At 44.1% G+C, this 19,795-nt stretch overlaps 1 protein-coding gene across 4 annotated transcripts in view; it reads left to right on the top strand.

Moving 5' to 3' along the window:
* ASS1 (argininosuccinate synthase 1) overlaps positions 1 to 19,795 on the top strand; it is a 181,673-nt gene that overhangs the window by 95,115 nt on the left and 66,763 nt on the right. For all 4 annotated transcript variants that reach the window (XM_030207832.1, XM_030207831.1, XM_030207829.1 and 1 more), the window contains exon 12: positions 4,897 to 4,961. In XM_030207832.1, the coding sequence (XP_030063692.1) occupies positions 4,897 to 4,961 (65 nt within the window). The remainder of the gene's footprint in view (positions 1 to 4,896; positions 4,962 to 19,795) is intronic.

Here is a 19,795-nt window from a genome sequence, read left to right as displayed (position 1 = left end):
AATATTCAAGGTGCGATAGAAAGGCATTATAGCATCCTCATTTTTGTTTTCCATTCCTTTCCTAATAATACCTAACATTCTATTTGCTTTCTTAGCCACAGCAGCACACTGAGCAGACGGTTTCAACGTATCATCAACGACAACACCTAGATCCCTTTCTTGGTCCGTGACTCCTAACGTGGAACCTTGCATGACGTAGCTATAATTCGGGTTCCTCTTTCCCACATGCATCACTTTGCACTTGCTCACATTAAACATCATCTGCCATTTAGACGCCCAGTCTCCCAGTCTCGTAAGGTCCTCTTGTAATTTTTCACAAACCTCCCGCGATTTAACGACTTTGAATAACTTTGTGTCATCAGTAAATTTAATGACCTCACTAGTTACTCCCATCTCTAGGTCATTTATAAATATGTTAAAAAGCAGCGGTCCCAGCACAGACCCCTGGGGAACCCCACTAACTACCCTTCTCCATTGAGAATACTGACCATTAACCCTACTCTCTGTTTTCTATCTTTTAACCAGTTTTTAATCCACAATAGAACACTACCTCCTATCCCATGACTCTCCAATTTCCTCTGAAGTCTTTCATGAGGTACTTTGTTAAACGCCTTCTGAAAATCCAGATACACAATATCAACCGTCTCACCTTTAAATAAATATTTCGGTAGATTACTCCTGAGTCTATCGCCTTTCACCTTCATCTTATTCTCTCTTGCTCCAGAACTTTCTTTCAATTGAAAAAGGTCCTGCCTCCTGTGCAGTTATCGTTTTTTATCATTTACAGTATTTGGAACTTGCTATACCGTATTCTATGCAGGTATTAAAATGTCTCTGTCATATCTTCTCTTTCCTGCCTTTCTTCTGGAATACTAATCACAAAGTAAAGATGAGCAGAAAAATCTAGAGTAAGTTATTCATTTACCAAAAAAGAATTTATTTGGGATTAGGAAAATAAAAGACCACAGTCTAAACCTTCAGCTTTCAAGTCAATTAGGTTTTTTGAAAAGATTCAATCATCAGTCCTGAAACAACTAACATATCTTATATCTGATGGTGTTCAAGAAATTTTTTTCACTTTAATACATATCGAAAAACCAATTGTTTTCATTTCAATAAATATATCCGAAAAACAATTCAGTTATCTCAACCGTGGAAGAGTTGCCTAGTGGTTAGAGCACCAGACTGATGACCAAGGAAGCTTGATTCAGATCCTGCTGTTGCTGTTTGTGATCTTGGGCAAGTCACTTAACCCTCCATTGCTCTGCCTACAAACTTAGATTTCAAGCCCCCTGGGAATGGGAAATATCTAGTGTGCCTGAATCTAATTCATCTTGAGCTACTACTAAAAAGATGTGAGCTAAATAAATAAATATCCAAGTTCCATTTGTCTTCCTTAGAAGTGCCTTACCATGAATTAGCTTAGCTCAGGGGTTCTCAACCCAGTCCTCTGGACACACCTAGCCAGTCAGATTTTCAGGATACCCACAATCAATATGCATGAAATAAAGTTGCATGTCCTACCTCCATTGTATGCAAATTTATCTCATTCATATTCATTGTGGGTATGCTGAAAACCTGACTGGCTAGTCATGTCCCGAGGACTGGATTGAGAACCCCTGGCTTAGCTGAACTTTATTCCATTCAGAAATGCCCAACCGAGGCTTTTGGTTCGCCAGTCCAAGCTGCTTCAGGGACAGAACTTGTCACACTCTTCTTAAATATTTCATTGTGTCTCTTCCTAAACAGTGTTTTTTAATCACCACATGACCCAATCAGCTGTTAACATGAAAAAAATAAAATTAAAAGCAGAGTAAAACAAAACAAAACATTTTCCAATTCATGGCAACATTTAGAGGATAATTCTCTACAGAGTACCTAAAATTAGATCCCGAGATACTGCATTTACTCTCCTAACTTCAGGCACATGCATTTACACTTGCTCAATGGCTGGTGTAAATGCTTGTGTAATGCATGTAAGTGGTAGGTCTGCCCCTCCCAGGGCAACACCCCCTTGCAGTTGTACACTATGGATTTTGAGCATGCAATTTACAGAATCCCGACTAAGAGGAATTATGCATGTAACTGCTAATTAGTGCCAATTAGCACCAATTAACAATTATAGTCAATAATTGGTTAACACCAGTTGGCAGGTAATTATTATGTGCATAACTGACGCTATTCTATAATTTGCGTGAGTAAAATTGTGCATACGTGTTTATAGAATTAGGGGGTTAATCTGTAGGCACCACCGTACACAGTTTATAAATCCATTTGTGCTCCAGTTGGACAAGTGCAAGATCTCGGTTTCCTCCATGTGTTCTAACAGGTATCACACCTAGAATTAAACATATCAGATCCATAAAGTCATGTTTATAATATATATAGTGAGCTACTATTGGCACTTCAAGTTTCTTTGTATTTAAACAAGATTTATGTTCCATCATTCTAATTCTAAATTGTCTCATAGTTTTTTCTATATATAATTTATAAGGACAGACAATATAAACTGCAAAAATAGAAACAGAAGTAGTATGCCAATGCTACAGATACATTTTACCATTCTGGGAATTTTCAAAAACTCTGCTTACCAATGTAATAGCACAAATATTGCATTGTCCGCATTTAAAATGTTCTATTTGTTCTGTAGGCAAATAAGTATCTTCAGAAGTATATACATTGAAATCTTTTTAAGTCTGTCCCATACGCTTCATGGCAAAGACCACTGACCATTTCAGTAGTCACCCTCTGGACTGACTCCATCCTCCTCATATTTTTTTTTTTTGAAGGTGCAGTCTCCAGAATTGTACATAGTACTTCAAATGAGGTCTCGTGAGAGTCTTATGCAGAGGCATTATCACCTCCTTCCCCCCCCCCCCCCCCCCCCCTTGCTGGACATTCCTCTCCCTATCACCCCAAGCATCTTTCTGGCTTTTACCCTCTCCTTTGCTATATATTTGGCCACCTTAAAGTCATAAGATACAATCACCCTTGGTGACCCTGCATTTTGTTTAGTATTTAATCTTAGGTGCTAACTTCCAGACTATTCCCCAGGGTTGGTTAGATCCTTCCTCGTGTTTCACACCTTCCAGGGTGTCAGCTCATTGCAGATTTTGGTATCATCTGCAAAGAGGAGAACCTTACCAGACAGTCCTTCCACATTATTGTTTGTAAAAATGTTAACTGGACTGAGGACCGATTCCTGCAGCACGCCACTGGTAATGCCTTCTCCTCTGAGTGAGCTCTCTTTACAACTACTGTTTCTCTCCTTCCACTCAACCAGTTTGTATCACAGTCATTCACATTAAGCCCCATACCGGAGGCACTTCAAACTTGCCCTAAGGCCTCCCTCCAGCATAGGTTACTTTTCTCCTCTGCCTAGAATCTATCTATTTATATGCATTTATAAATCTCCTATTCTTTAAAATCTCTAGGTGGCATACAATTCAAAACATTGAAAATGTAATCCTGAATCTTGGTTTCTTCTTGCTTCTCCCCTCATTGCAAGTCTTCAGCACATAGACCCCCACATCCTCCTTCTCCTCCTCCTCCTCCTTCTGCCCCTTTCACTTTTGTCTCTGGGAGCTGAATTGTAATGAACTGTTTATGGACTGCTCTTTTTAAATGGTAATGATGGATTTGCAGATTGACTTCAGCCACCAGGGCTGCAGCTGCAACACTACCTTTCCACCTCACCTCTTATTTTGGGCTTTTCTGGGCTTTCCTAATAAAAAGGATTTATCCTATGAATGAGACAGCTCCCCTTCTCTTTCCTCCTTCTGTATGTGTGAAAGAAGGATATTTGTTGTTTGTGGATTGTGAGGGGTCAAGAGACAAGCAGAGAGTTGGCCCTGGACTTCTATAGAGGCTGATGGGTGAGGCAGGCAGCAAACGGGGTCCTGAAATTTTCTGTCATTCCAGCATTGGCTGTCATGCTTGCCCAAGTCTCATCTCCTTTCTTTACATGTTAATTCCCTATTTTCTAAAGTGATTTTGTTTTGGAAGGGAAGATCATATATCTCCTCCTTACACCCGTTGTTTTCATTCTGAGCAACTTTGAGTATAGGCTTCTCTGGTGTTTTGTCTTTAGTCCCATCTTCCCCTCTCCCCCCCCACCATGATGAACAGCACTTCTTTTGAGGTTCATGAGCCTCTTCAGTCACCCCTCACTTCCATGAGAGACAAGAAGTCCATGTTGTCCAGCCACTGCCCCCTTGGGCAAAGGAACCAGAGAAGAAGGATTAAAGGATGATAGTGGTGTTAGGATACACTATTCTTCTATGGATCTCAGGTTAGATTTGGACATACTATTTGACCCCCTTCCCTTTTTCTCCTGGTTATGACACTCTGGAAGAGTACTCTGCCAAATAATGCTTCCTGAGAGATCATTGTATGGAACTGAAATCTAGGTTCATGTAGGAGTCACCATCTACTGGGAGAATTCTGAACCTTCATTTTCTGTGGTGTTCTAACCAGCTTATGAACCTCAACATGTATACACTGGAAGAAAGGCGAGAGAGAGAGGGGCTATGATAGAGGCATTTAAGTTCCTCAGTGGCGTTAAATGTACAGGAGGTGAGCCTTTTTCAAATGAAGGAAAACTCTGGGGTGAGGGCTTAGGATGAAGTTAAGAGGAAATAGTTTTAGTAGTAATCCAAGAAAATACTCTTTCATGGAAAGGGTAGTGGATGCATGGAATGGCCTCCCAGTGGAGGTCGTGGAGACAAGGACTGTGTCAGAATTTAAGAAATTATGGGACAGGCATGTGGGATCTCTTAGGAAAAGAAGTGGTTACTGAGGATGAGCCATTTGGCCCTTATCTGTCATCATGTTTCTGTTTCAACTCTTGGGTGCTGAAATATAACTAAAACTTATCATCTCCCTTTTTCTCGGCAGTGGGAAGCATGGAGTAGGACGCATTGATATTGTGGAGAACAGGTACATTGGAATGAAATCCAGAGGTGAGTCCCTGTGCAGAAAAACAATGAGCATGGGTGTCTGAAAGCAACAACTGTGAGTGTTGGCTCTTAAAAATGATTATGTGCGTGCTCACTGCATGTTAAAGGTGAGGCAGTCAAGTCTGTTGAGGAATTGCGGCATGAAATCTATGAGAGTACTGGTCACTTATCCCACAGGAAGTCTGGTTGCATGAGGATCAGAGAAAAATTGCACTACCATTTTGCTCTGATTGGCTGCAGCTGTTCTGTTTCTCTTATGATTAAATATGGAAAAGAAAGTTCTTTAATAAGACTTGACCCTTTTTGACTTGTTGTGAATGTGAAGAATTTAATATAATACTCTGTAGAGGGATGAGATTGACTCTTTCTTTTGGTAGCATAAAGAGAGTTAAGTGCTGGGTTTGCTGCCATTGATTTAAATTGGCACTGAAAGATGTTAATAAAAGATTCCTTTCATGTCACAATGAAAAGGCAGGACAAAGACAATTCATTACTAATTAATGATTACATTGAATCTCTTAATTAACAGCTTGCATTAGTGGTAAATAATGGTAATTGTGTTAAGAGATTCTCTAACAGAGGGATGATCAGAAGCAAACGCCAGCGCTAGAGGCTGTTAGCGCCATACTAGCGCCGGCGTTTGCTAACACCCCATGATCAAAGCTCTCGAGCATGTGAAACAACGCGCTTGAGGGCTCTGAACGCAACTAGCATGCAAATGCATGCTAAACAGGACTAAACATATTCATCCCCAATGATCAGCGGCCAGCACCAAATATTGGGTCGCTGTCCGCATCAAACCCTATGCCAGCTCCGAGCTGGCATTAGGGTTTGCAGATCATTGGGGAGGAATGGTAAGCCCTGTCCTGCATGCATTTGCATGCTGGCAGGCCCCCATTCCCCCCCCAACAGCAAACCTGCCAGCGACAGGGGGCTGGAGGTCCAGCGGACCACCGGTCCCCCCGACGATCCCCCCCCCCCCCCCAGGTTCAGGGGGGTCTGGAGATCCGGTGGGTCTCCAGCCCCCCCTAACTCCCCCAGCAAAAGGTCCCTGGTGGCCTAGTGGGTGACTAACCAACCCCCCCCCCCCCCCCCCAGATTTAGGGAGGGCTGGAGATCCGGTGGGTCTCCAGCCCCCTAACTCCCCCAGCAAAAGGTCCCTGGTGGTCTAGTGGGCGACCAACCAACCACCCCACCCCACCCCCCAGCGTCAGGGGGGCTGGAGGTCCGCTGGACCTCCAGTCCCCCCCGATGATCCCCCCCCCCCCCCCCCCCCCAGGATCAGGGAGGGGCACTGTAAAAATGGCAACCACAACTTCCCACGGCAGCTTCACGACTGTTTTGGGATGTCATGGCCACCATTTTGGAATAGGGAATGGCTTAAGCAGAAGCTGCTGCTCAGGCCATTCCCAATCCCAGAATGGCAGCAGCCACCTCCTGCAGCAGTCTCGTGAGGCAACAATGGAATGTCGCAACTGCCATTTTGTCAGCGCAGCAGACGAGGGCAGAAGCAACTGGGGATGCTCCTGCCTCGAAGACACAACAAGGAGTGGAGGAGTGGCCTAGTGGTTAGAGTGGTGGACTTTGGTCTTGGGGAACTGGGCTCAATTCCCACTGCAGGCACAGGCAGCTCCTTGTGACTCTAGGCTAGTCACTTAACCCTCCATTGCCCCAGGTACAAATAAGTACCAAAGCCGCATTGAGCCTGCCATGAGTGGGAAAGCGCGGGGTACAAATAAAAAAAAAAAAACTACACTACCAGGGTATTTACAACGTAGGCCCGGGGAAGGGAAGGAGGGCAAGGAGGGTGGAGTGGAGGGCAGCCTGGGAGAAGGAGGGGATGTGATTTCTATCAGAGGGGGTAGGGAAGGCTGACTTGCAGCAGCGGTGCCTGCGCCAAAGTTTCGGTTACATTTATGGTTCTGGCTGAAACCAAGCCATGGATTTTGGCCACGGATTTGTTTCAGCCAGAACCAAAATCACTGTTTTTGGTAAGCATCTAAATGGCATACACTGATGCCATCTTTTGTGAAGGAGCCATGTTGCTCCTGTCAGTGTGTGTCTTTGTATACCCTTCTGTGATTGGCTCTTTCATATCTTGGAATAAGTGCAGGGTGGTGATTTTGCATTCTGGAGCCTGCTAGCCACTCTTATTGCCTGTGAATTGGATTCAGGGTGAGCCATTGCCATCTTTTATGTACAGCAGGTGAAGCAGTGGGTGACTATAGGCGGCAGAAGACGGGAAGCCTTGCTTTGGCAAAGGAAAATACATTCAAGAGATATGTCTCTTATGAAAAGAGATTCTAATGGGGATCCATTAAGTAATGTGGTGTTCTGGTCCTGGATTCTTTACTGGTTGATGATAATTTGCTGGATTTAAGACTTCTCCATCATCTCTGAAATTCTGGCACATCATTGTCATTGGATGATTCATTTGTTGGGCCAATATAAGATATCACAAACTGCAAAGAAAACCAGTGCTTCATTAATGTTTATGTGAAAAAAGTAGGGTGTCGTATTACCTCTGGCAGTGAAGGAGAGAGAATTAAGGGAGGCAGATTGCAAGTGGGGCAAGGCAGAGATGAGAAAGATGATTGAAGCTAGGTACAGGAAGGCAGAGATGAGAAGGATGGAGGAAGCAAACAATGTCTGGAATATTGAATTAAATTAAATTTTGCTGAAAGTTAACAAAGTACATGGATTTAGGGGATCTACCTATTATGATGCTTGGGGATTTTAATATGTTGATAGATCCTTCTTTAGATAGAACACTGGGGGGGGGGGGGGGGGAGAGGAGTGTTGATCAGAGCTTGCCATATCTGTCTAGTAGTTTGGAGGAGTTGGTTGACACCTAGTGAATACTTTACCTGTCAGATTGGGAAAATATCCATATAGCTAGGGTCCATCCAATCATGGTTAAATTATATTTTACTATCCCAAAACTGGTTATATAAGGTCTTGAAAGCAGAGATCAGATTGATTGTGATCTCTGACCACGCCGTAATTTGGGCAGATCTTGAAGGAAACCATGGTTATCAGGATGACATGGTGGACTTTCTCAAGATACTTGTATAAGGATCCCCAGTTTCAAATATTTCTCCAGAAGTGGGAGAAATATTGCAGTATGAATGAGATCCATATCAAAGTCATGTGTGCCCCCCTTGGAAAAGTATTATACTCAGGTGGTCATCCAAGGGGCCTTTCCTTGAGAAGCAAATGTACAATTTAAAAATAGCTCTTCCTAAGCCAGGTAAAGATAAGAAAAGTGTTACATCATATCATTATTGAACACTGACTTAAATATCCGAGGGTGTGTGGTGGGGTCGGGATCATGGCAGCACCATGACAGTACCTCCTCCTCAACAGCTTCCCCTGTGCCTAGGCCTGGGTTTGAGTTTATGAGGAAACAGGCGATGAAACCGGCAGATGAGAACTGTAGCATGGACCTGAGCCGCCCGTTCCAGGGAATTGTCCTCAGGGCTAAAGCTCTTCCAAGCAATGAGATACTGCAATCAGCCTCATACCCTTTGTGAGTCTAGTATACCCTGCACTTTGTACTCCTTGTCGGGGTCCGCATCAGCATGCTGGATGTCGGATGTCTCTTCATCCATTTCCAAGGACATGATAGAGCATTCGCTTTATTCTTCTTGCCTGCTGGTTGAAAGCGCAGTTGGAAATTGAAATGTGAGAAAAACAAGGCTCATTGGGCTTGTGGGTTAAGCCAACATGCCTTCAGAAGATATAACAAATTCTTATGATTGGTCAGTGCAATGAAGGAGAATTTGGCTCCCTCGAGTAAGTGGCACCACTATGGTCAAACGTTCCTGGTCTCCTATTGTATAGTTTCTCTCTGCTGTGGAAAACTTCCATGAGAAAGCATAGGGATTCAGTTTCCCACAGGTATGGGTCTGGGATAGGATGGCTCCTGCTCCAATGGCTGAGGCGTCAGCTTCAATATAGAACTTTTTCTCAGGATCGGTGTGTTGAAGGATTGGAGCAGTTATAAAGGCCTGCTTCAGATGGTCAAACACGGCTACGGCTTCGAGCAGCCAGTCCCGGGGATTCACCTTCTTCCGGGTGAGAGCCATCAGAGGTACTGCAATAGCAGAGTAATTCAGGATGAACTGCCGGTAATAGTTGGTGAAGCCAATAAATTTCTGGAGAGCTTGGCGTTCCAAAGGTCAAGGCCAGTCAAGAATAGCAGACAGCTTGGCCGGGTCCATTTGCAACCCCTGATCAGAGATGATGTACCCCAAAATGTGTTCAGACACATTTTTCCAATTTGGCGAATAGTCAGTTCAGGCACAGAAGGTGGTGCACCATCTTGAAATACTGCCTATGTTGTTCCAATGAATGGGAGAAGATCAGGATGTCATCGAGATAAACAAGAACAAATTTGTACAACAGATCTCGGAATATATCATTAATGAAGTTCTGGAAAAGAACGGGAGTATTGGCAAGGCCATAGAGTATATTAAGATATTCACAGTGTCTGTCTCTGGCGTTGAAGGCTGTTTTCCGCTTATCCCCCTCCCAGATCTAGATGAGGTTACAGGCTCCTTGTAGATCTAGTTTGGTGAATGCGCAGGCACCTTGAAGTCAGTCAAAGAGTTCAGAGATGAGTGGTAGGAGGCATTTGTTCTTCACAGTATTCACGTTCAAGCCCCTGTAGTTGATGCACAGCCACAGCCCCCCATCCTTCTTGCCTACGAAAAAGAATCCTGCCCCAGTTGGGGACGCAAAGGGACGGATGAACCCCCACTTCAGATTGTCATTGATATAGGTGGACATGACTTCGGTCTCAGGGCATGAAAGCGGGTAGACTCTGCCCGGGGGGGGGGGGCATCTTCTCAAGCAATAGCTCAATGGGACAGTCATAGGCCCGGTGAAGTGGAAGGGTCTCTGTCCACTGTTTAGAGAAAACATCTGCAAACTCCTGGTAGGGCTGAGGTAGTGTCTTCCCAACTTCCAGCTTATTAATGGCCATCGACATGGGGAGTGTAATGGAGCTCAAGCATCATCCTCGACAGGGCTGACCTCGAGCTGCTATCTGACCTTGATCCCAGTCAGTCTGGGGATTGTGCTGTTGTAACCAAGGGAGGCCCAGTTTGAAGGGGTTCATGGCCGTTTGTAGAACATACAGTGTTATAGCCTCCCTCTGCTACTCCCAAATCCGAAGACTGAGCGGGAGTGTTTTGGTCTTGATGACTCCCTGAGTGTGCCATAGACAGAGGACACGGGGATGGGTCAAAGCAAGTTTTGTGTAGGAATATGATAATGACAGACCAGGGCTTCATCAATGAAGTTGTCTCCTGCCCCGGAATCTATGAACACTTAAGTGAAGAACTTGGGTTCCAGATCAGTTGCGGCTGGGTGTGGGGAGTTCATCAAGAAGGTTATAGTAATGCCTCCCTGGCCAGAACTAGACGGGGGTTTCCTGGCCTCTTAAGGCAGCTGCAGGTATAGTGCCCTTTCTCACCGTAGTACAACCACAAATCCTGTGCCTGTTGCTGCTGCTTCTCTTGGTCTGATAGTCCCAGCCGATCTACCTGCATAGGTTCCCCATTGCTGGTGGGTGAAGCAGACTGTGAAGGAGGAGGCGCAGGTTTATGCTGGAATGTGGGAGCCAACCAAAAAGTCCTGCAATCGGCCTGGCGCTCTAGGGCTCACTCACGGAAGCAGATATCCACTCATGTGCATAGTAGAATTAGATCATCGAGATTCTTTGGAGCTCACACCTGGCAACTTCATCCTGAATCTGGGAGGATATGCCTTGCCAGAACACGACAGCTAGGCTCTCATTGTTCAATTCCAGCTCAGTTACTAGGGTCCAAAATTGAATGGCATAGTCGCCTAGGGTCTATGACTCCTGACATAAGTTCAGTATCTCTGTGGCTATGGAGGTAGCTTTGGCAGGTTCCTCAAATTCTACAAAACTGGACAAAACACTTGGCCAGGTTGTTTTGTATAAGTTCATTCCTCTCCCAAATAGGGGATGCCAAAGCAACAGAAGGACCAATAAGGAGGGAACTAAGATAGTCCACTTTGGCTGTATCAGAAACGAAGTCTCTTTCTTGTAGTTTGAATTTAATTTGACATTGGTTCAAGAACCCTTGGCAGGTCTGGATTCCCATTGAAGCGAGGAGGTGGGACAGTGTGGATCTCCATGCGATCTCCACGCCACTGGGTACAACCGCCGGTCCCAGTTCTGTGATAGGAACGAAGCTGATGCTAGAGCTACATCCAGTCCTTGGATATTGTCCATCCAATGGGTCAACATTTGCACGACCCTGGATAGTTGTTGCAGTTGGAGCGCAAGCAATTGCACAGCAGGTGAATCTGTCGAGCTCATGGACTTCGCAAGCTGTTGTGATCCTGGGTAGTGAGCCCTAGGAACTTAGCTGGATTGACCTATAAGTGCATTCACTCTGCATCTCCTCAGTACCTCTCCACTCTTATCTCTGCCTACATTCCTCCCCGGGAACTCCGTTCACTGGGTAAATCTCTTATCTGCACCCTTCTCATCCACTGCTAACTCCAGACTCTGTTCCTTTTATCTTGCTTCACCATATGCCTGGAATGGACTTCCTGAGCCGGTGCGTCAAGCTCCATCTCTGACCGTCTTCAAATCTAAGCTAAAAGCCCACCTTTTTGATGCTGCTTTTAACTCCTAACCCTTGTTCACTTGTTCAGAACCTTATTTTATCATCCTCACTTTAATAGTCCCTTATCTCTTGTTTGTCCTGTTTGTCCAAATTAGATTGTAAGCTCTGTGGAGCAGGGACTGTCTCTTCATATTCAAGTGTACAGTGCTGCGTACGTCTAGTAGCGCTATAGAAATGTTTAGTAATAGTAATAAAAGGTGTTATTCAAGTATAATATATGATGGTGTTGACAAAATTAACCCAACACGGGCTGTTTTGGCTTCCAAGCCTTCGTCTGGCTTACAGGTCAGCCTTGATAACGAGTAAATATAATATCAAAATGCGGAGCATAACAACGTGTTCTATAGGAATAAGTGCCTGAAATCATGCGTCCCCTGTTTTTGTTTCCGCTCTTCAAAATGACCGCCATGACCTCTAGTGGCGGCCTCGTGGTACTTGAAGTACCGTGGTAGCTGAAGTACTCACTGTACTTAAAGTACTATGATGAGGCTATTGCTAGAGGTTATGGCAGCCATTTTGAAGAGCAGGCCACACCAGGCAAGAGTGAGTAAGCATTGCTTCTGTCAATTTCCCTCTAGACCACTAGGGACCTGTAAGTGTAGACCCAGGGGGACGGGGGCCAGCTTAGATTTTGTTCAGTGGGGAGGGTGGATCTTAGAGGAAGGAATTCTGAAGTGGTGGGAGGGGGATTGGAAAGCAGGGCTACTGGACCTTATGGACTGCTACTTGGAGGCTAACCAGGCATTGGCTGATATTCACACTGGTGCCCAGTTAACCTTACCTCATAAAGTTAAGACACCCTTTTTTCAGTCCTAGCTTTATGCAGTTATTTACCTAATTAGTGGACTGAATATTGCTGTTAACCTCTTCCAAGGTCAAATTAACTTAAGCATATACAGAATGTTTGCACATAATTTAAACTGCAAATATTGTGGGCAATTTTAGAAGAATTTCTGCACATAATACTGTTTTACTCGCATGCCTTTGAATATTACCATGTAGGCTTCACTGCTGTGCAATGACTATAGCACCCCCCCCCCCCCCCCCCCCCCCCCCAAGATGTTATGAATGCTACTTCCCCAGCATCATTGCAGCTCTGGGTAATCCAAGGAGCAGAAAACCTGAGCTAGAAATCAAACCCAGCTCGTTGCTCATGGATTTAAAAAGCTGCCCCTGTACTCTAAACAAAACTATAACAGGCATACATTGCACATTAAGTAACACTGTAGAGAATAACTTCTTAAAGCTGTGTACCCCAGTGAATAAGATATCTGAAAATTGCCCTCCATCTTTCTGATTGAAGCATCCACAGCTGGAGAATTTGGAGGGCTAGTGCGAAATAGAATGAAAGAGTATAGGTAGCAGTGAGTAGAGACCGGGCATGTGAAAGTGAGAATGATAGGTGGGTGGGGGGGCAGGGGGAGGATTTAATAGGAAAAGGGCATTCAAAAGAAATATATTCTGATAATATTTCTACTCAGTTCCTAAATATCCTTTGCTTTGTTCGATGCAAAAAAAAAATTGTAGGGCAATTCCCCATCTCACTACCAAACCCTCAGAAGTGCCACCAAACCCAGTAGTAGCAAGTGACACTTCTAATATTGAATAGGCTTTTAGTACTGAATATTTAAATACCAAACGGAGACCAATCATTGCTAAAGTACAATGAATACATTAAGATTTGTGTGCAGAAAGACCCCGTGCTGAGAACTGTATGCGTATTGTCACAGCTTTGTCTGCGCACTTTTTTAATACTGCAGTAATTTGCATACTGCTTGTGTAACGCTTCCTCAGTCAAACTTTGTTTTGCACATGTTGATCTCAGCGCAGTGTTAACACAAAACATATTCCATTGGCTCATTGGTGAACAATAATAACATCCTGAGCAGTGCTATTATTGCACAGACCTGTTTGGCCACATGTGTCTACACAACGCCAGTTTTCAGCATGTTCTTGCCCCTGAGTGTGTGTTTGTGTGCTTATGAGTGACTATACAGTGGGGGAAATAAGTATTTGATCCCTTGCTGATTTTGTAAGTTTGCCCACTGACAAAGACATGAGCAGCCCATAATTGAAGGGTAGGTTATTGGTAACAGTGAGAGATAGCACATCACAAATTAAATCCGGAAAATCACATTTTGGAAAGTATATGAATTTATTTGCATTCTGCAGAGGGAAATAAGTATTTGATCCCTCTGGCAAACAAGACCTAATACTTGGTGGCAAAACCCTTGTTGGCAAGCACAGCGGTCAGACGTCTTCTGTAGTTGATGATGAGGTTTGCACACGTCAGGAGGAATTTTGGTCCACTCCTCTTTGCAGATCATCTCTAAATCATTAAGAGTTCTGGGCTGTCGCTTGGCAACTCGCAGCTTCAGCTCCCTCCATAAGTTTTCAATGGGATTAAGGTCTGGTGACTGGCTAGGCCACTCCATGACCCTAATGTGCTTCTTCCTGAGCCACTCCTTTGTTGCCTTGGCTGTATGTTTTGGGTCATTGTCGTGCTGGAAGACCCAGCCACGACCCATTTTTAAGGCCCTGGCGGAGGGAAGGAGGTTGTCACTCAGAATTGTACGGTACATGGCCCCATCCATTCTCCCATTGATGCGGTGAAGTAGTCCTGTGCCCTTAGCAGAGAAACACCCCCAAAACATAACATTTCCACCTCCATGCTTGACAGTGGGGACGGTGTTCTTTGGGTCATAGGCAGCATTTCTCTTCCTCCAAACACGGCGAGTTGAGTTCATGCCAAAGAGCTCAATTTTTGTCTCATCTGACCACAGCACCTTCTCCCAATCACTCTCGGCATCATCCAGGTGTTCACTGGCAAACTTCAGACGGGCCGTCACATGTGCCTTCCAGAGCAGGGGGACCTTGCGGGCACTGCAGGATTGCAATCCGTTATGTCGTAATGTGTTACCAATGGTTTTCGTGGTGACAGTGGTCCCAGCTGCCTTGAGATCATTGACAAGTTCCCCCCTTGTAGTTGTAGGCTGATTTCTAACCTTCCTCATGATCAAGGATACCCCACGAGGTGAGATTTTGCGTGGAGCCCCAGATCTTTGTCGATTGACAGTCATTTTGTACTTCTTCCATTTTCTTACTATGGCACCAACAGTTGTCTCCTTCTCGCCCAGCGTCTTACTGATGGTTTTGTAGCCCATTCCAGCCTAGTGCAGGTGTATGATCTTGTCCCTGACATCCTTAGACAGCTCCTTGCTCTTGGCCATTTTGTAGAGGTTAGAGTCTGACTGATTCACTGAGTCTGTGGACAGGTGTCTTTCATACAGGTGACCATTGCCGACAGCTGTCTGTCATGCAGGTAACGAGTTGATTTGGAGCATCTACCTGGTCTGTAGGGGCCAGATCTCTTACTGGTTGGTGGGGGATCAAATACTTATTTCCCTCTGCAGAATGCAAATAAATTCATATACTTTCCACAATGTGATTTTCCGGATTTAATTTGTGATGTGCTATCTCTCACTGTTACCAATAACCTACCCTTCAATTATGGGCTGCTCATGTCTTTGTCAGTGGGCAAACTTACAAAATCAGCAAGGGATCAAATACTTATTTCCCCCACTGTATATGATTTATATGATTGCATGTGTGTGTGTGTGTGTGTATGTGTATATATATATATATATATATATATATATATATATATATATATCCAGGCATGGTTTGTATATGGATGAATGAGTCTCTGTTTTTAAGAGTGTATAAGTGTGTGTGTGCATCTTTAGGTGAATGTGTGCAGATATGTACAGAGATGAGTATTAGTGTTCATATGTATGTTATGTATGTATATATGTGTGTGTGTGTATAGCATGTACCAGTGCATGCATGTACCCAGCTTTATGTGGTTCTCTCTGCCTGGTAACTGTTTCAGGCTAACAATAGAGCTTCTCAGAGTGGAATTGTTCAGTTCAAAGCAGAGAGAAGTGGGGAGGGCTAGAGGGTGGTTGAGGGGTGGAGGGAGTGCTTGCAAATGTAATAGTTTTCTAGCATATTGTGTCTTTTCACACCCTCATTATCAAATTATGGTTTTTGCTCTGAAGGAGGGCTAATTAAGTGAAGTAAATTAAATCTGCAGGGATGAAGGGAGGAGAGCACTAACGCATTAGACCTCCGATTTCTAGCAGAACAAAGCTTTCTGGGGATGGATTTTCTGCCTATAGGTTTTTCTTTTTAACCCTTTGAAGGAAGGATGATTAGAATAAGATGGAGTTCTATTCAAGCTCACTTTTTGGCTGCAGTTCATAACAGAATTGAAAGAGGGGCCAAAGATTTCAAACATAAGAACTTTATAAATCTGAAATGGTCCCAGTGCCAATGTAAAGCTGAACTGGTTCACACATTTCCACAGCAGTTCTTATTTTCTCTACTTTGTTCATCTCTTTTGTCCTGCAGCCTCTTCTCAGTCCCTCCATACCTCTCACTCCCCCTACAATCTATACCTCCGTGTGTGTGCTTCTCCCTTCCCCTGGACCCTTCTCTCACTCCTTGAATATCTCTCCCTTCCCTGGCAGACTCCTCTCACTCCTACACACCTCTCCCCTCCCTCTCATTCTTCTTGCACACCTCTCTCTCTTCCTGCAACCTCACTCACTAAGCATCTCCCATTCTACCTACAGCCTTCTCTTATTCCCTACACACCTCCACCTCTTCCTGCAACTACCTCTCACTCCCTGTGCACCTTTCTTTCCCCCTGTAGCCTCACTTCCTGCACACCTCCGCCTCTTGTCACTCCCTAAGGGCTTCTCCCTCCCCCTGCAAACTCCTATCACTCCCTGCACACTTCTCCTTCCCCCTGTAAGCTATTCTCACTCCCTGTACAATTCTCCATAGTTCTCATTTCTCCACCTTTCACATTCTATTTATTATCTTAAATTGCTTCCCTTATTCTGCTTTGCACTATAGAGCAATTTTAAGTTTGATATGTTTCTGTGACCGGCTTCTGTTTCTGACATTTGTTCTTAAATACACTGTGGTGAGCCTGACTCAAGGGCACATCTGGATCTGGACATAAGAAAAGGCATCCTGAGTCAGACCAAAGTAAAGAGTTGCATGTCCCCTGCTGAAATCTAACCGGTCCCTGCCCATCCCCACAGGAATCTTATCTAACACATTCTCACAGGAATCTAGCCCATTCCTCACCACAAGTAATGTAACCCGTGGGGTTATATTTATTTTTTTTATTGTTACCTGGGGTCCGGGGGAGGCTCTGGGCTCCCAGAGATTGTTGGTGGCCAGTGCTGTGACTCCAGAAGCGGTACTGGACTTCCTGCACAGAGCTGCGCTGTCTGTGGCTTGCCCCAATGCTCTGAGTGTTGGATTTGTTTTTTTTTGAGTGGACATCACTTGGGCATGTATGTGGGGTGATGCAGCATTTAATATGAGTGAACATTTCTAGTTTTAAGAGTTTTGACAGATTTATGATAAATGTCTGTAAATATATTTAAATGTGTGTTTAAACATATAAAAAATACACTGTATGTATAGTTTTGATGGCACCAATGATTGTAAGGTATTTTGATCTGATTGTATAGAAATTGTATGGGTTTTTGTCTAAAAATATAACTTTCCTATTTCCTATGGAAAGTTATTTTCCAAAATGGAGATTGTGAAAAAATGTTAATTAGTGTCCAGGAGGCAAACACCCTGTGTTCTGGCACCTTTATTGGCCAGCGGAGGTCAGCTGGTGACTCAGAGACCCAGTGTCCCTTGGCAGCAGCTTGCCAGGAAGTGGAGGAGGCCAGGGGCTGAAGACACTGAAGAGGAAAGATGTGTTTAGGAGAGCTCTGAGTGCATGACAGGATTTCTAGGCAGAAAAGTATGTGAAAGTAAATTTTTCTGTGAGCTTTGAACCTTTGAATGCAGGTGAAGTGAGCTGAAGGAGAAAAGCGTTGGATTTGAGCAGAGAAAGAAAGTTCTGAAACTGATGGTTTTTTTTGTGTGCTGTTTAAGTATCTGAAAGGGAATTTCTCCGCTAGTGTTTAGTGCTGAAACACTGAATGCAGGTGAAGTGTGCTGAATGTGAAAGGTTTTGAACAAGAGAAAGAAAGAACTGAACTGTTTTTTTTTTGTTTGTGTACGGTTTAAAAGTTTTGCAGTTGTGGTGGAGAGACCCCTGTGCAAGGTTATGTAAAACAGGTTTATGCAAGTGGATTAATCCCAGTTAAGCCACTAGGAAAACTGGTCTCCAAGCTTAAGATTGGGCTTGCAGTATGTGTGTTCTGCATGGTCTGCTGGTGCATGAATGTGGAAGATTGTATGAGTTTGGAGAGACCAAGTTGCTGTGGGCAGTGTGACTACAAGATCCAATGAAGAATGCCTTTCCTTAGGGAACTCGGTACAAGAACAGAGAAACTATTTAAGGATATACAAATATTATTTATTTTGTTAGTTAGCAAGCCACAGTTATCCCTGAATCCTAGCTAGTGCTGTTCCTGCTGTTAGGAAGGAAGGGTTTTTTTTTGTTTTCATTTAAAGGGTGAGGCAGTAGGTTCCTGTACTAAAAGAGAAGATCCTGAGCTCCAAAGTAAAAGCAAGGAGAAGAAAGAAGAAGCTCCAAGAAAGGCCAAAGATAAGTCTTCACTCCTTTGCAAAAAGGACACTGAAAGGCCACAGGTTAATCTGACTTACCTGGTGTGGAGACTGAATCTGGGTGTTCACACCTAAAAGACAGAGGGGCATAATCGAATGCGAACGCCTACTTCCATGGGCGTCTATGTCCGAAAACGGGTACTTGAAGAAGAGGGACAGACTGTATTTTCAAAAAAAATGGACGTCTTTTTTGTTTTTCGAAAATACGGTTTGTATGGACCAAATGCCATGGATTTGTTCGTTTCTGAGCTGGGCATTTTTTTTTTTTAGCAATAATGGAAAATAAAAACGCCTAGCTCAAAAACGTCCTAATCCGAGCCATTTGGTCGTGGGAGGGGCCACGATTCTAGTACACTGGCCCCCCCTTGACATGCCAGGACTTCAGAAACAGCTCCCACATGCATAGCTCCCTTACCACGGGATAAGGTGGAAAGTAATTCAAAATAATTGATTCTTGAGACACACGCTATAAAGGACATTTATAGATTGAGAGAGAACAAATAAGATACTTGGGTTAATACTTATCTGTTGGTTTTACTGTTGTTGTTGTTGTTCTACTACTGCCCCTGTTAGGAAAATTTTGTTATTAGTTTGTGTTTAAATGTATTTTTATGTTACAAAAGAACCTAATGTGTTAACATCACATTTTCCATACCCCAAATTGGGTTTAAATAAACCACTAGTAACTTGTACTTGCCATCTGTCTGGTTACTGGGTCCTAAAATCCTTTTAGTTTTCTTTCCTCTCCATGGTCTAGGACTTTGGAGGCGAGGTTAGTTTAATTGTCTCCAAGCTCAGAGTTGAACTGCAGGCTTCAGTTATTTGGGCACGGGTAATAGTAGAGCTTGCAGGGCTTTCTGAGATGAGGAAGCTACAGTAATCACCTCCATCCATACCTCTGGCCTACCCAACTACACCCCCCATCACACCCCATGACACAGAGGCATATTTTCAAAGCACTTAGCCTTCCAAAGTTCCATAGGTTTCTATGGAACTTTGGAAGGCTAAGTGCTTTGAAAATATGCCTCACAGTCACCTTGAGCCCCTCTCCCAAGACAACCAGATAACATAAATTAATTTTCTTCCATACTCTGCTAAATACAAAATGTTAAAAGATGTACATTTTCAAAAAAAGCAAACATCTGTGAGCAGCTTGTCCCCCTTTTCTTTCACTCCCATCCATGAGCAGAATGTCCCCCTTTCCATCTCCTTCTATCCCATATACTCTATTTCCCCATTTTCCTTTCTCCCTCCTTGTACGTCCTCCTTACCAATCTTTTTTCAGCCCTCTCCCTGAACCCACATTTCATCCACCCTTTTTACAGGCTACTCCCACCCTCCCATGACTCCATCCATCCACCCACCCACCTCCCCTCCCCTCCACGGAAGTCTCATGAGGCCACCGCTTGAAGTCTCAGCAGCCATTTTGATGAAGTGGCAGCAAGAAGCAGATCAGTGGCAACGGGCAGGAAAGAGTGGGGATCTTTCCTGCCCCAAAGAGGCCACTAGACTACCAGGGTACATTGAGGTACATTTGGGGACGGTGCCCTGAGTCTTTTGGGG

Source organism: Microcaecilia unicolor, chromosome 6 (assembly GCF_901765095.1).
Source record: "Microcaecilia unicolor chromosome 6, aMicUni1.1, whole genome shotgun sequence".
NCBI classification, from domain to species: domain Eukaryota; kingdom Metazoa; phylum Chordata; class Amphibia; order Gymnophiona; family Siphonopidae; genus Microcaecilia; species Microcaecilia unicolor.
This window is presented reverse-complemented; position numbering and strand designations above follow the sequence as displayed.